This window comes from Physella acuta, unplaced genomic scaffold, assembly GCF_028476545.2.
Source record: "Physella acuta isolate Inbredline_101_S28 unplaced genomic scaffold, ASM2847654v3 ptg002240l, whole genome shotgun sequence".
Lineage (NCBI taxonomy): Eukaryota > Metazoa > Mollusca > Gastropoda > Physidae > Physella > Physella acuta.
In genome coordinates, this window is record NW_026733739.1 from 18,090 (window position 1) to 33,303 (window position 15,214).

At 38.0% G+C, this 15,214-nt stretch overlaps 1 protein-coding gene across 1 annotated transcript; it reads right to left on the bottom strand.

The window, feature by feature from the left end:
• Positions 1–1,347: 1,347 nt before the first annotated feature.
• Positions 1,348–9,660, bottom strand: LOC131932637 (uncharacterized). The gene is made up of 5 exons (XM_059289574.1): positions 9,510–9,660; positions 8,047–8,173; positions 2,909–3,029; positions 2,170–2,362; positions 1,348–1,418 (listed from the first exon to the last, which is right to left on the bottom strand). Exons 1-5 carry the CDS (start codon positions 9,658–9,660, stop codon positions 1,348–1,350), a joined length of 663 nt encoding a protein of 220 aa, XP_059145557.1.
• Between the last annotated feature and the right edge of the window lie 5,554 nt (positions 9,661–15,214).

Sequence of the window (15,214 nt, forward strand, 5' to 3'; positions counted from 1 at the left end):
TTTGATAATGCAAGATTTATTATTTTAAGAAAATGGTTTAAGTAGAGAGGGAACAAACAAAGAGAAAATTTAAGCTGCTTTTGTTGCCCAGAGAAAATAAACTTAGCCACTGCCCGTTAAGGCAACATGAGCAAATATGCCAAAAAGTGAAAAGAATTCAACTTAAAAAAAACTGAAGAAAAAGTTGGAATGTCCCAAGAAGCAAAATGAACAGAACATTCCTAACACTTTAACAAAACAATTTTGATTAACACATATTTATTTTAGTACCCTAAACTACATATGTCTACCCTATGTTATTTTAAAGACTTAACTGTATCAATGCATTCATTTTTACATTTTAAAAATAAAATTTTTAAAACCTATTACAGCTTTGTATAAATGTTTTTACACACATTATTTTTAATTCACAATACATTTTTTTTAACCCTGAGCACCAAACTAAAGCAACATGTCCATTCTGGTGTAACTAAAGAGCATTCACTTTAACTCTTTAGTAACCGTCGCTATTGCAAAATTTGCCACATCCCTCTTCTTCATCCAAATACAAAAATCTTATGTATTTTGTATTTAATTCTAGTCTCAAAGTAACTTTTTAAAGCTTTCACAGTTAACACACATAACCAGAGCTTTGACTATTGGTTATTTATTTACAAATAAATACTGTAAATAAAGTTTTTAATTTTATTTCAATCGTGTTTTTTTTTTAAATAATATTTTCAAAAATAATTTAACTGACTAAATTCAGCTCCCTAATTTCACAGTACCCACTGAAATCTTTACATGAAATCAATGAGAAGCACTACAGGCAATTTAAAATATGCCTGAAATATTTTACAATCATTTTTGATATTCAAAACTGCAAGGTGTTGAATACAGATAAAACCCCATACCGCAGTTACAGTTAATTAATTAATTAATATTTAAAATATTATTATGTAATGGTAAATTATATTTTAATTTTAAAATTTATTCCCCTGTTAATGTTTAATTTATAATCAGTCACGTTTACAAATTATATACAATACAGTGTACGTTAGCTATAATTTAACTGTATAGCTATTACAACTAGTTTCATTAAGAATCATTTATAATATTGTGATAAGAAAGGGTAGTAAACATGAGATAAGCAACGATGGCAAATCTATTTGCGGCCACATGGATAAAAACAAGGGTGTAGGCTGGGGTATTGGAAGGGGGTTCAGGCCCCCCAACACCCCTTCTGCCTACGCCACTAGATAGGAATGATATGAGATTGATCAGCCAATTGAATATTAATTGATATGATGATGAAGACATTTCTGATGCTGGTGACGGTGGTAAAGATTTGTTCTAGGGTAGTTCTAGTCATGTTAATATTAAAACTAGCGCCAGCAACAGAGAAGTTGAAACGTGCGTACAAATATTACTAGCACCATCTGAAAGTAGAAAAAAATAATTTTAAATTTTAAAAATTTAATTGATTAAATATACTATAAACAAATATGAATGTTTAAAATAGCTTTGAATATATAAAAATGTATAAAAATAACTAGAATAAATCTAATATAAAACTTAAGCTTTAAAAAAGCAAAAAAAATCTTCACAAGCAAATTAAAACTAAAAGCATGTCATCCGACCACACAAGGCATCTAAAATCCGCATATGATACGATTTTGGTTCTTCATTTAACTGAATGTGTTACTTTGGTAACTTGTTAAAATAAAAAGTGGGATAATGTACACATAACATTAACTTTTAAGTATCCATATTTTAAAAATATTTTATCAGTACATTAATTTTTCTTCATGATAAAGTTTTCCATGAAATTAATATTTATACTCAGTGCTAAGGAATACCTAACATGTAATAAATCAAACGTTTTTGTTTTTAGTCACCAAATATTATTTCCAGATATTTTATTAAATGTATTTAACTAAAAATTTCCTGCCCTTGTACAGCTAGTTATGGGCTGAGTACATTTATATATATCTTACTTTCCTTAATTTATGTTTTGTACTTTCAATGCTGGGTCAACTAAAATAACATGGCTTTTATATCCGTTTTTTTTTCTCCCTTTTCGGTTTATTATTATTTAACTTTTTAGCAAAAAAAAAAAAAAATAAAAAATAAAAGAGAGGCTAAGAAGTAAAAAATAAAATAAAAGGGAGGCTAAGAAGTAAAACTCACTGTGTGAATTCTGTCCCTTGTGTTCCTCCTTGCTAGAAAAACTATTGTTTCTTGCAAGAGTTGAAGTTCTAACAATTTCTGTGTGGTCTAAAGAACTGGTTGTGCCTTCTACTGGAGGGATGGTTATCTCATTTTTTTCTTTTGCTTTAGCTGCCTGCTCGCTCTTAATCTTAATGTCTTGTAATAACAAGGTCTGTGTAGAATATACAACCAATGGAGTTGATTAATCAATTATATATTTAATTAGTTATATATAGTCAGTTTTTTATATTAGCTTTTTCAATATAAATCTATATATAACAAGTTTCCAATTATATATATATATATATATATATATATATATATATATATAATTGGAAACTTGTTATATATAGATTTATATTGAAAAAGCTAATATAAAAAACTGATGCTTATACTTTACTATAATTATTATTATATATTTCAGCATCAACAAAAAACCTATTAAAAAAAAGCCTATAAAACTTATAAACTGTGGCAAGCAAGATATTAATTGTAATGAAATTTAAGGTCCTATTCATTATTTGAAATTAATAATTTTCATTTAATCATACAATCAGATACAATTAGATACAACATTAAAAGTTTAAAAAATATTTACTTTAACCATAACAGCCATCGGATACAGTTAGATACAACAGCAAAAGTTTTAAGAAAAATATATAAAAGATAGAACACAACAGCAGATGTAACAAAAGATACAAGAGTAAATGTTACACACCTGATCGGCAGTGAAGGAACAACTGGTGGGAGAATGATAGTAATGCTCAAAGTTTTTCATAGCGGCATCATTGCAGTCAAAGATATTTGATGCGATACACTTATAAACCATGTACAGGGCACTGAAAGAAATAAAAATATTACTTTAATTTAATTGAACTTCCAAAATTGGAAATCATGCTGAATATTTGTGGCCAATGAGGTTTTTAGCTTCATTTTTACAGAATCTGTTGAATGAATGAGGGGGGGGGGGGGGGGAGGGAGAAGATTATCATGAGATGATGTCACACTTTTAGGTGAGGGTGGATTGGGACTCAAATGATAATGTGTGGGGGTAAGGGAAGAGAGTGTGTGTGGCGGGGGGGGGGGGGGGTTGTCAGAAAGTGTCATGCCCAACTTAAACATTTTAAAAATATCTTAAGATTTTTAAAATTTTATTTTTAAATTTCAATTAAACCTGATCAATATCAGTATTGTGCCACCTAAATTTGTTATTAAAAACAAATTTTTTGAGGTGAAGTGAATTAGCAGTTAAGGGATGACATGAGTTTTAGGTAAAGGGGTGTGGCTGTTGTCTGATATTTTGTGACAGACGTAGAGGACGGGGTAAAACCCAGAGACCCATGAGAGTGTGGGTGGTATCTATGATGGCTGTTTATTTACTTTAGTAAATTTACATTAGCAAAATTTACATGTTTATTTACATTTGTAAATAAAATCTTGAATGTTAAGATTCCTTTTTAAAGGTACCGTTAACGAACGATAACTGATTTTTTTTATTTTACGTATATAGATAACCCGATTAACTCCCCTTGCTTATATTTTTCTCATTCTGCAGGGGAAAAAAATAAAATATTTTAGAAAACAATGCTCGGTCAGAATTTTAGCCTTTTAGAAACAACCCAACGCGATCGAGTTGATTATATTTTTTTTTTCATCTAAAGCTAACTCAGCTTACACGCAAGGTATGTGGGTCTGAAACTGTACGATGCTTTAGGAATAAACCGCAACTATCCAAGTATAGAAAACAGCTACTGTGATATTATGATGATCCTGTATATTTAATTAGAAACTTGGTATGTCATTATAAGCCTACATATAAATAACACACTGCAAAAATAAAACCTCCCTCTAGAAATGTGTGAGGTTCTATTCTTCATTAGCAAGCGGGGTTTCCATTAGACATTTTGCTCAGGGGATGGGGGAGGTTAATGTATGGATGTGAGTATGTATGTATGTATGATGTATGTATGAATATATATATATATATATATATATATATATATATATATATATATATATATATATATATATATATATATATATATATATATATATCAGAGTCGTAGCGAGGGGGGCGGGGGTGCGGACCGCACCGGGTGACACCATTTATGGGGGGGGGGTGACACCAAGGCAAAAAAAGAGCAAAATATATAGAGAAAAAGGATAATTCCACTTTATTAAGTGATTAATTCGAGTGTTAAATAGTGTTTTAAGAGGTGCAAAACGAAAGTTTGAGGGAAGGGGGTCCCAATCGAAAGTTCGAGGGGGGGTGGGGGGCAAACCGAAAATTGAAATTGGGTGGACGTGTTTCAGTGTGTGTGGTAGTGGGCGGGGGGGGGGGGGGAGTCTGAAAGAACGAGTGCTGGCGAGTTCATAACCCCACAAATGAAAAGGCTATCACAATCACCCGGAGTACAGCTGATGAAAGTAGACTAATCAAATTCAGGCAAAAATCACGTGCTGGATACAGCGCCACCTACGTCCCCTGGGACAAATGGCGGGAAATAATTTTCACATGTTCAGGAAGGTCAGCGAACTCTGTGGCCTGTCCAATGAAAATTGTCCTGGCCACTTAGTTTATTCCAAGGGGAATTACTCTTGTCACTTTGGAGATGACTCCAATGGATCACAATATCCTCATTACTTCGCATTTCATCAACTAAAAAAACTAAAAAAGCTACACGCTCCATCTATGATTGCTCTTTCTCTAAAAGCTTTTCTTTGTAACAAATTTGACTTCCAAAATATACAAGACTACCGAAAAAGACTTCCAAAATATACAAGACTACCAAAATAGACTTCCAAAATATACAAGACTACCAAAATAGACTTCCAAAATATACAAGACTACCGAAAAAGACTTCCAAATTATACTAGACTACTGAAATAGACTTCCAAAATATACTAGACTACCGAAACAGACTTCCAAAATATACTAGACTACTGAAATAGACTTCCAAAATATACTAGACTACTGAAATAGACTTCCAAAATATACTAGACTACCGAAATAGACTTCCGAAATATAATAGACAAACAAAGTAGACTAGCCTCCAAAACAGATTAGTCTTCCAAAATAGACTAAACTTCCAAAAGAGAATGAACTTCCAAAACAGACCTTCAAAATAAATTGGGTTGTCAAAACAGACTAGACCTCCAAAACAGACTAGACCTCCAAAACAGACTAGACCTCCAAAACAGACTAGACATTCAAAACAGACCTCCAAAATAGACTAAACATCCAAAATAGACCTCGAAAACAGACCTCTAAAACAGACCTCCAAAATAAACTGGAGTTTCAAAACGGACTTCAAAAATAATTTTTACTTCTTCACCTTACCCCTAAGGCCTAAGCTAATGACTTTAGGAATAAAAGATTAAGAACAGAACCTTCCTCCCCTGCCGTTAGGTCATTAGTCTATAAATAGGCGCCTCAACACTTGTATTGAATGCGATTGCTATCTTGGAATGTATTGTGGGATATATCAGGATTCGGTACCGACATACTATACTTAAAAGCTCTTGAAAGGCGTGCTAAACAAAGGCTACTGTATCCCACCAAACTAGAATATTTCCCACCTGAGTTTCTTCCAGGCATCTCTTACGTCTTGGGGGGGGGGGGGGGGGAGGAAGGGAGGGACAGAGCCCTCGCGAAGAAAGTCTACTGACCCCCCCCCCCCTCGAATAAAATGGAATTTATATAGAAAATATATGATTTTACCAGTGTCCGCATCCCTCCCTCCCCCCACCCCACCCACTCCCCCCACATACCCGAAAAATTTAGCCCCCCCCCCCCCACATCCCCCACCCCAGAGAAAGAAGTCTGAAAGAAACACCGTTTCCCCACCAAACTCTAACATAATTTCCCATTTACAAATCGATATTTTCTAAAAATCTTTCACTTCAAGTCAAATCCAGGCTACGAGCGACCCTCATCTGTCAGTATCCATTTCATCCAGACTCCTGGATGACACGTGATTCATGGTCACGTGATCTAATCCATGTTACACCTTGACGGCCCGCGCATGCGCGTCGCTACTTTCACTTTCATCGATCGTCCATTACCCCTCCCCCCCCCCCCTCCCACTTCGATCAATATCGCATGTACCGGAATACAGACCCGCGCCGCGGTGGTAATATCGCCGATCAAATATTTATCCGAGTCATCGTGAAGTATGGGGGTGGAGGGAGGGGAGATATTTGACCCACGTACTCCGCCGGTCATTTAGTGGACATCAACCCGTGTGAGTAAGACGTGAAGACGGCGTATCGAAGGACAAAAGTGCTGGAACCGTTGTTGGTGTAGGCTTATGTGTGTGTGTGATTAATTCAAGGGGGAGGGGGCTTGTGTGGGAGAGGGTTGTGAGGATGGGGAGGGGGGTTTCGGGAGGGGGAGTCTCAACCAAGCGGGCACCATGTTTCATTATATTAATTCGCCGTCTAGTTAATAATGCAGAAGATACCAAATAATGCCAAAGGCCTCCCAATTAGACTAAAAAAAAACAATAAATAGGTAAATTTTGTATTGTCTCGTAATTTAGTTTACATTTTCTAACAGCGCAATCTCAGGTAATTTCTAATTTATCTGTTTAAAAACATTCACCGAATTAGAAAATCTAAAATAAAATGAATAAGGAAAGATAACCCAGGGCCTTACATTTAAACGTCAGTAACTATTCCCTCCCCTACATATTAAACACAGACCAAGACGCCGGTAAAGACATGTACTACATGACCCGCCATCTTGTTACACTCGTGAGCCGTCACGTGACATCAGATGTAAACATCTCACTCTGTACACACGCAGGAGAGAAAAAAAAACTAGTCGTTTGGCCCGTCTTGCGAGGGAAAGTAACGGGGACGTCTGAATGTTGAGGTACAACGCCCTTTACGTAACGGAAATGACCTTCTAAAATTACTGGTCTGAAATACAGAGGGTGTGATGTTATGAATGTAAATTCTTTGGCATCCGAAACGAAGACATAATTTTAAGACAAAGATTTAAACAATCTAATGAAAATATCTTCTGAAGCATCCGGAATTTTTTTTTATTTTTAGAATAGAATAAATTTACATAAAGCTTGTATGTTTTTACAGCAAAGCTATGTTATGGGTTTTATAGGTGCAACACAGCAATAAATACCTATAACTAGCCCTCTTCAGTCAATATACGCTTCTTTTACGCTACATGTAAAATATTACTGTAAAGTATTTTACGCTTTTTACCACAAAATATTCCTAATACTAAAAAAAAAACTGAGGTTATTATTTTTTTATTGCTCTACTCGTGTTAATAGAAGTTTGATTCAACAATATTAATTGTCCTTGACCCCGCGATCCCACGCAAAACGAGTCACGCCTTGATTCGAACTCTAAAACACCCCCTACACGATGAGCATTAATCCCCTCGGCCACACTGCCAATAGATGTTTTATTCTTCTCGGTAAAAGCCTGAGCAAGCTGAGCTCCGGCCTCTTAAGCTCCACGTTATCTCCCCATCTTGATCCCCAGCCATCTTAACCCACAGAAATACACCCCCGTCTTAAGCTCCGCACAATCAGTACATCAAGCCCCATAGGGTACATGAATATATTTCTTATCTTGGCTAAACGAATCATTCTTTTTTTTATCCCCCCTTTTTTTCCTAGCGAACGTGCCAGTGGATCGGGTTTTATTTAATTATCTGGCCAATCTCGGTCAAGATGACCTCTAGCATTATACAAAAAAAAAAAAAAACGAGTTTATATTTGGTGGGGTAAGGGTCAGGGTGGTGGGTAATGTAGACTTGAGTACGTTAGGGTGGGCGGAAGAGGGGGTGGGGAGTGGGTGGTAGATGACCTTGACCTTTAGACTCACCTGCAGGTCTGGTTGTAGTCGTGATCCATCTCAAACTTGAGCAGGTTGTCGTTCTCGTGTCGGCAGGTCTGCTGGAGCCGCCTGATGAGTTCCAATTGGCTGGACTTGCATTCTTCGGCCTGGAGTTCTGTTGATGGGAGGAACAAGGGGTTCAGAATAGGAAGTGGGCAATACAGGAAGTGGGCAATAAAGGAAGTGGGCAATACAGGAAGTGGGCAATACAGGAAATGGGCAATACAGGAAGTGGTCAGTATAGGAAGTGGTCAGTATAGGAAGTGGGCAATACAGGAAGTGGGAAATACAGGAAGTGGTCAGTATAGGAAGTGGGCAATACAGGAAGTGAGAAATACAGGAAGTGGTCAGTATAGGAAGTGGTCAGTATAGGAAGTGGTCAGTATATTAAGTAGTCAGTATAAGAAGTGGTCAGTACAGGAAATGGTCAGTATAGGAAGTGGTCAGTATAGGAAGTGGTTAGTATAGGAAGTGGGCAATACAGGAAGTGGGAAATACAGGAAGTGGTCAGTATAGGAAGTAGTCAGTATACGAAGTGGTCAGTATATTAAGTAGTCAGTATACGAAGTGGTCAGTATAAGAAGTGGTCAGTATAGGATGTGGTCAGTATACGAAGTGGTCAGTATAGGATGTGGTCAGTATACGAAGTGGTCAGTATAGGAAGTGGTCAGTATACGAAGTGGTCAGTATAGGAAGTGGTGGGTATAGGAAGTGGTCAGTATACGAAGTGGTCAATATAAGAAATGGTCAGTATAGGATGTGGTCAGTATAGGAAGTGGTCAGTATAGGAAGTGGTCAGTATAGGAAGTGGTCAGTATAAGAACTGGTCAGTACAGGGAGTGGTCAGTATAGGAAGTGGTCAGTATAGGAAGTGGTCAGTATACGAAGTGGTCAGTATAAGATGTGGTCAGTACAGGAAGTGGCCAGTTTAGGAAGTGGCCAGTATAGAGAGTGGTCAGTAGAGGTAGTGGTCAGTATAGGAAGTGGCCAGTATACGAAGTGGTCAGTATACGAAGTAGTCAGCATATTAAGTGGTCAGTATAGGAAGTGGTCAATACAGGAAAACGTCGATTTAGATAGTGGTCAATAGAAAAAGTGGTAGATACAGAATTTGGACGACATAAGAGGTGGACAGTATAGACTATGAAATATACAATTAGGGAAGGGGTCAATCTAGGACTTCGTTCTAACTTTCTTCACACTTTCGTCTCCAAAGAATATCTAATTGTACTGTTTGCTTTTCTATTGATTAAGAAGAGGAAAAAAAACCAAATCTCCTATGCGGATGTAAAAAAAAAAAAAAAAAAAAAAAAAAAAAGATGCTCTTAGAATCCAATATGAGAAGTATCGACGATCGAGTGCATGGGATTTATTTCTGGCCGCGTTCTGGTCGGGCGGTGACCTCGCGTCTGCCGTCTAGAACCATCGATCGTGTCCCAATGTTAGCGTACTTGTACCCAGTTTCCTTCTCTCATTGTTTGACTTGTGAGAAATCATAAACGTATTCTCGTTCCATTCTGGTGGGCAGGTCCTGCCAGATTTTTCACGCGAGCCATGCCAGAGGGAGAATCGGAGACAATGTGCCAGGATGGCCGCCGTCATTAACGGCCATTGTGGGGTTTATATTGTTGCTGGGTGCGGGTTAATGACCTGGGAGACAGCACAAGGCGGGGGGGGGGGGGGGGGGGGGGAATTAGAATAAAAATCTTTTTGAGTGAAGGTTATCGTCGGGTCGTTTTCTTATCGCGCGTCAAATCAAAATCTGCTGCCAATTAATATTCGATCCCCTCCCCCCACCCTTTCCATCCCCACCCCCATATCGCCAAATACATGACATTAAAACTCACGCGCAGATGTTACACTATTTTCTTATATATAAAATGGTGACTTGCAAAAAATTAAATAAAGAAAGAAAAGTGTGGTTTTCAAACAATTTTAAAATGAATCATCAAGTGGCAAAATAAATTATTTAAAAATTAAAAAAAAAAAAGATATTCTCAATTTAATGTCACACTGTTCGTTTTTTTTTTCGTTTATTTGCTAAATTTCCCGGAATAACATTATTTAAGAAAGAAATTTCAGATATCCATTATTAGTCGTTCAAAGTTCGCATTCAAAAAGTGATGTTAAAGAAAATTGAGAAGTAAGGAAGATAGACAGTAAAACGCTCTGAAAATCACCCCCCCCCACACACACACACAATACACACTCACATACACGATTAGCCAACAACCCTTAATGGCGTATGCCCTGTCGATGACCCTAAAATCGTTGACGATAAAAAGAAGAAAAAACAATTCGATTGCAAGATATCCCCCCCCCCCCCCTTACCAATTAAACTAAATTAAACCATCAAAAACACCGTCTGTGCGGCTCACATTTTCAATGTGCGGCTCACAATTTCAATGTGCGGCTCACGGCTTCAATGCACGGCTCAACAGCTTGACTGAACAAATTATTATGAAAAGAAAATTCTTAGATAAAAGTTCGTTTCGTTTTTTTTTTAATTTGATTTTTTATGCGTCATCCCCATCGCACGCGCCGTAAAGCTTTATCCTGATCAAATGATTGGCCTTGACCCGTAATTTAAAATAAAAATCTAATTATTATTTTTTTGGTAATTGACGAATTAATTTTTCACGCTTGAATGAGTATGAAGAAATCAGTGAAATAAATTGAAATAATTGACGCGTTAAGCGTTTGCCAGCGAGTTTGAAGAACTTGTATTAAAAGATAACACTGATTTCTTTAGTTTGATATATTACATTTTTTCTCAAACGAAAACGGTATAGTCGATTCACCCTTTCCGATTTATTCTTTAGATATATTTCACAATTTACACTGTTTACTTCTTACATTTAGAACAGTTTACTTATACAAGGGTAGTTTATAGACATGTATCCCAAAGTGGAACGAAAATGTAGCCATTGATTTAAACTTAGCCAAGATCCTTAATCCTAGCTATTCCATAACTTAGCCCTAACCTTAAACCTAACATAAAAGCTAACATCACATAAATCATACATCATACTCTAGTGGTTTTTTACCTTTTTGGAGGCACCGAACCCCACACGTTTCATATGCACATTTGACGAACCCTACTTAATAGTTCTATCGTTCACATTAACAAAATCCTATCGGGTGTGTGTCTTGACCTTGATTGAACCCCTGAGACTGACTCACCGAACACCTGGGTTTCGATCGAACCCAGGTTAAAAACCACCTAAACATAACTCTATACATCAACAATAAACTCAAAACTAACTTTAAAAAAAATTAACCATGACCACGAATCGCGATAATAAAAACCCTCACCCCAACTCTCAAACACTTAGGTGGTCTTTAACACCTGAGCTGACCCAAGGCATGCAATTATGGGATGTTTTTAGAGGCCACGGTCCAGTAAGCACACTAGGTCAACACGACCCTCAAAAGAACGGGCACATTGGAATTTGCTGGGAGACTAACATAGGAATTTCGGTTATTTATGGACAGCGAATCATGCTTCAAGACGCGAACGGTGGACTCCGGTGGAGCATGATTCAAGACGCGAACGGTGGAGCATGCTTCAAGACGCGAACGGAGGAGCATGCTTCAAGACGCGAACGGTGGAGTGTTATTCAAGACGCGAACGGTGGAGCATGCTTCAAGACGCGAACGGAGGAGCATGCTTCAAGACGCGAACGGTGGAGCATGCTTCAAGACGCGAACGGAGGAGCATGCTTCAAGACGCGAACGGTGGAGTGTTATTCAAGACGCGAACGGTGGAGCATGATTCAATATGCAAATTTGGGGCATGCCTCAGAACACGAACAGTTGAGCATGCCTCGATATACGAATCGTATACCTTGATTTAATTAGGAATAGATGATCATGCTTCAAGACGCGAACAGTAGGGCATGATTATACATACGAACATCAGAGCATGCTTCAGTATACCTCGAAATACGAACCGTGTACGTTGATTTAATCATAAATAGTGTAGCACGATTCAACACGCGAACAGTCAAGCGTGATTCAATACTCGAACCGTATTACGTGTCTCAATAAACGAATAATTATGTCTGAATTTACTCAACACAAATCTCGTGTAAATCCGCTGAGCAAATATATACATGTATTGTGTTTATATAAACGTGTTTTCGTGAGCGAGAAACTCAATATGTATTTATTTATTTTCACTGCTAGACTTGACAGGCCTGTAAAAAAAAGTTTATTTTTGTCTTTTGGTTAGAGTTATGCCAGACTTCTATCATATGACTCACAGCTGTTAACGTGACAGAATCAAAAAAAGGAATTAATAGCACAAGGCACGCGAGAAAATGATAGATTGTTCACTGTCAAATCTAGAATAGGACTTGGTTTGAGAGTCACTTGCCTCTGACAGTAATGAAAGAAAAACAGTTTTTTTTTTAAAGGGTTGTGGGTGTTTGTACGGTGGGAGCGCTTGAGCTAGCGAGGGCTGAGTTCAATGGACCGGATCTGGGCGCGGCCGCGGCCTGGCCGGATCCTGGAGATTGACCCGTGTTTCGCGTCTGTCACCTGAGGATGAATGGGTTTCGATGACCAGGGAGGATAAGAGTTAACGTGTGGTAATGGGCTGGGGGGGGGGGGGGTTGGTCTTTGGTAGGCTCCTAACCAGCTCGTGGATTTTTTTTTCTATATTGTTAAATGAAGCAAAGAATGGCATTGTTATGTAAGGAATGCCCAAGGGAAACAGAATGGTCATGTTGTACAGAATGGTCAACAGTGTTTCTTCAAAGACTTTTTCTCCAGGGGGGGGGGCACTTGAAATTTTCAGGGGGTCAACATTTTTCGGGGGGGGGGGGGCGGACACGAGTAAAAGTGTATGTTTATTATATAAAATCCATCTCGTTGAGGTAGTGGGGGGGGGGGGGGCGGTAGAAAAGATGCCTCGAAGAAACTCTGTTTCGCACGTGTGTACAATGCGAATTAAGTTTACGTTCGAGACTGCGTGAGTTTGTGTGTTTGCGTTAGTGTGCGTGCGCGCGGCAATTTGAGTGTGTGTTAGTGTGTGTGTGTGTGTGTGTTAGTAGTGTGGAGATGGTCTGCACTAAGACAGCACTCAACAGAGGTGAACGGGTAACAAAAACCAACTCCATTGGCAGGCGACAATGGTTGTAAAAACAGTGCTGGGATTATTTCAAATAAAAACGATGTCGGTATTCCCGTAAGCTGATCTACCACACATGTCAAAAACAAGAGAGGGGGGGGGGGGGTAAGGACAATAAAACTTAGTTTCTGGAAGTATTTTTTGGGGCTGCACCTCCCCACCCCACTTCTTTACCAAGCTGCGGTGAAAGCGCAGTTTAGACGAAGATTTCTGGAACTCGGATTATGCTAATCTATTTACCTCGGGAGATTCCCGAGTTTAGAAGGGGTAGCGGGGGAAAAAATCGTTTTGGTGACCTTGAACTTGGCGCAGGCGACAAATTGCTCGTCATGACTCATGACCCTGACAGGCTAGGGGACAGACTTCTAGAAATATTTTTTGTACTCGATATCTATATATATAAGCGGCGGTGTGGGTCAGGGTGTTCGTCCACTGTGACGTATTACGTCTTTTTTTTCAATATATATATATATATATATATATATATATATATATATATATATATATATATATATATATATGTATGTATATATATATATATATATATATATATATATATATATATATATATATATATATATATATATATATATATATATATATATATATATATATATAAAAGGTAAAGTTTCCTTTCGAGCATGAAGGTCCATGGTGCAAGTGAAGTAGAGTTCACCTGTTTCTGTGTCCACGGCATATGATGGGATAGTGTGGTCAGCACTATGCCCAGCCACCTTTACTTTCCCTAACGTGAGTTCAATACCCATCAGAGCTGGGTGGACTCAGGGACGTTCGACTGACTTGGACCCGGATTCGAACTCGAGACTTTTGGGTTAGCAGTCTAGCGCTCCACGGCTAGGCAATGCTTTAAAATCGTATGCATGCAACTGTAGCCAGAAAAAAACTAATTAGGATCTTTAGATTAAGCTAATTAAATACACGTCAGAAGAAATAAAAAGTAAATTACTAAAATATATCTTTATAGGGTGCACATGTTTGATTAAAGAGGCTTTGCAAATGGACTTATTCCGTCGTGTCCCCTCCCCCCAACCCCCCGCCCCGCCACTTCCATCCAACCCCACCCTACATCTTCCCCTTTGATTCCACCACAAGTCCATACCATTATAAACCCAAGTCTAGTGAGCGTTGGGTGGAACGCCGGTCTTTTCCCCCCATAAAAAACAAGCCTTTATTTACGTAATAGACGTAAAAGAAAAAAACGCGGGAACTGGATAAAACCGCTGGCGGAAACAAAAGCAAACAGATATGCAGACGTCTGCAGGTGTGTTGGAGTACTACGCCCAAACGTCCCCGTTCGTGCGCACCAGGTACGATAATAAATAAAGCATGCACGCCGCGCCGACATGCACACAATCATAAGTTTTCATCAAATGAATTCATATCACATGCCGACTGTACAATAATGGAGGAAGGTTTATTTCGGTTAGGCGTACGCCGTTAATCGTATGGTGACCGGAAAGATGCACAACGGAAAATTGCGCAACGAAAACTGCGCACAACATAGTGCTCAGGGGTAACTTTGTTTTCTTAAATGGAGTATTTATAGTCATTAACAAAGAATGTCCACGTGTACATTGTAGTATAATAAAAACACTTTCCCCACAAAATATGACAAAATTAAAATGTATTAGTTAATATAATTAGTTTGTATTTGCGCATTTTTCTTTTAGCGCATTTTTCGTTTGCGCAATTTTCTGTATGCGCAATGTTCTAGGAAACTAATCAAATCGATCGGGAAAATTCAAGGTAAAGGTTTATTTTAGACACGGGTTGGGATTTGGGTTTTCGTATTGAAGAATTGTTGAACGACAATACGGGAGAGTTTTATTTTTGAAAGAGTATAGCTATCTGAAGACATGAGACTTAGGAAAAGAAGAAGTAAACAGCGCCGTTGTAAGATGTCTTATTCGTTTGTTTATAAACATTGGCGTCGTTCGAAGGCCGAGCAGATTTTGTTTTAAATTGAACGTTAACCCATTCATGTCCTCTCGTTGCATTAAA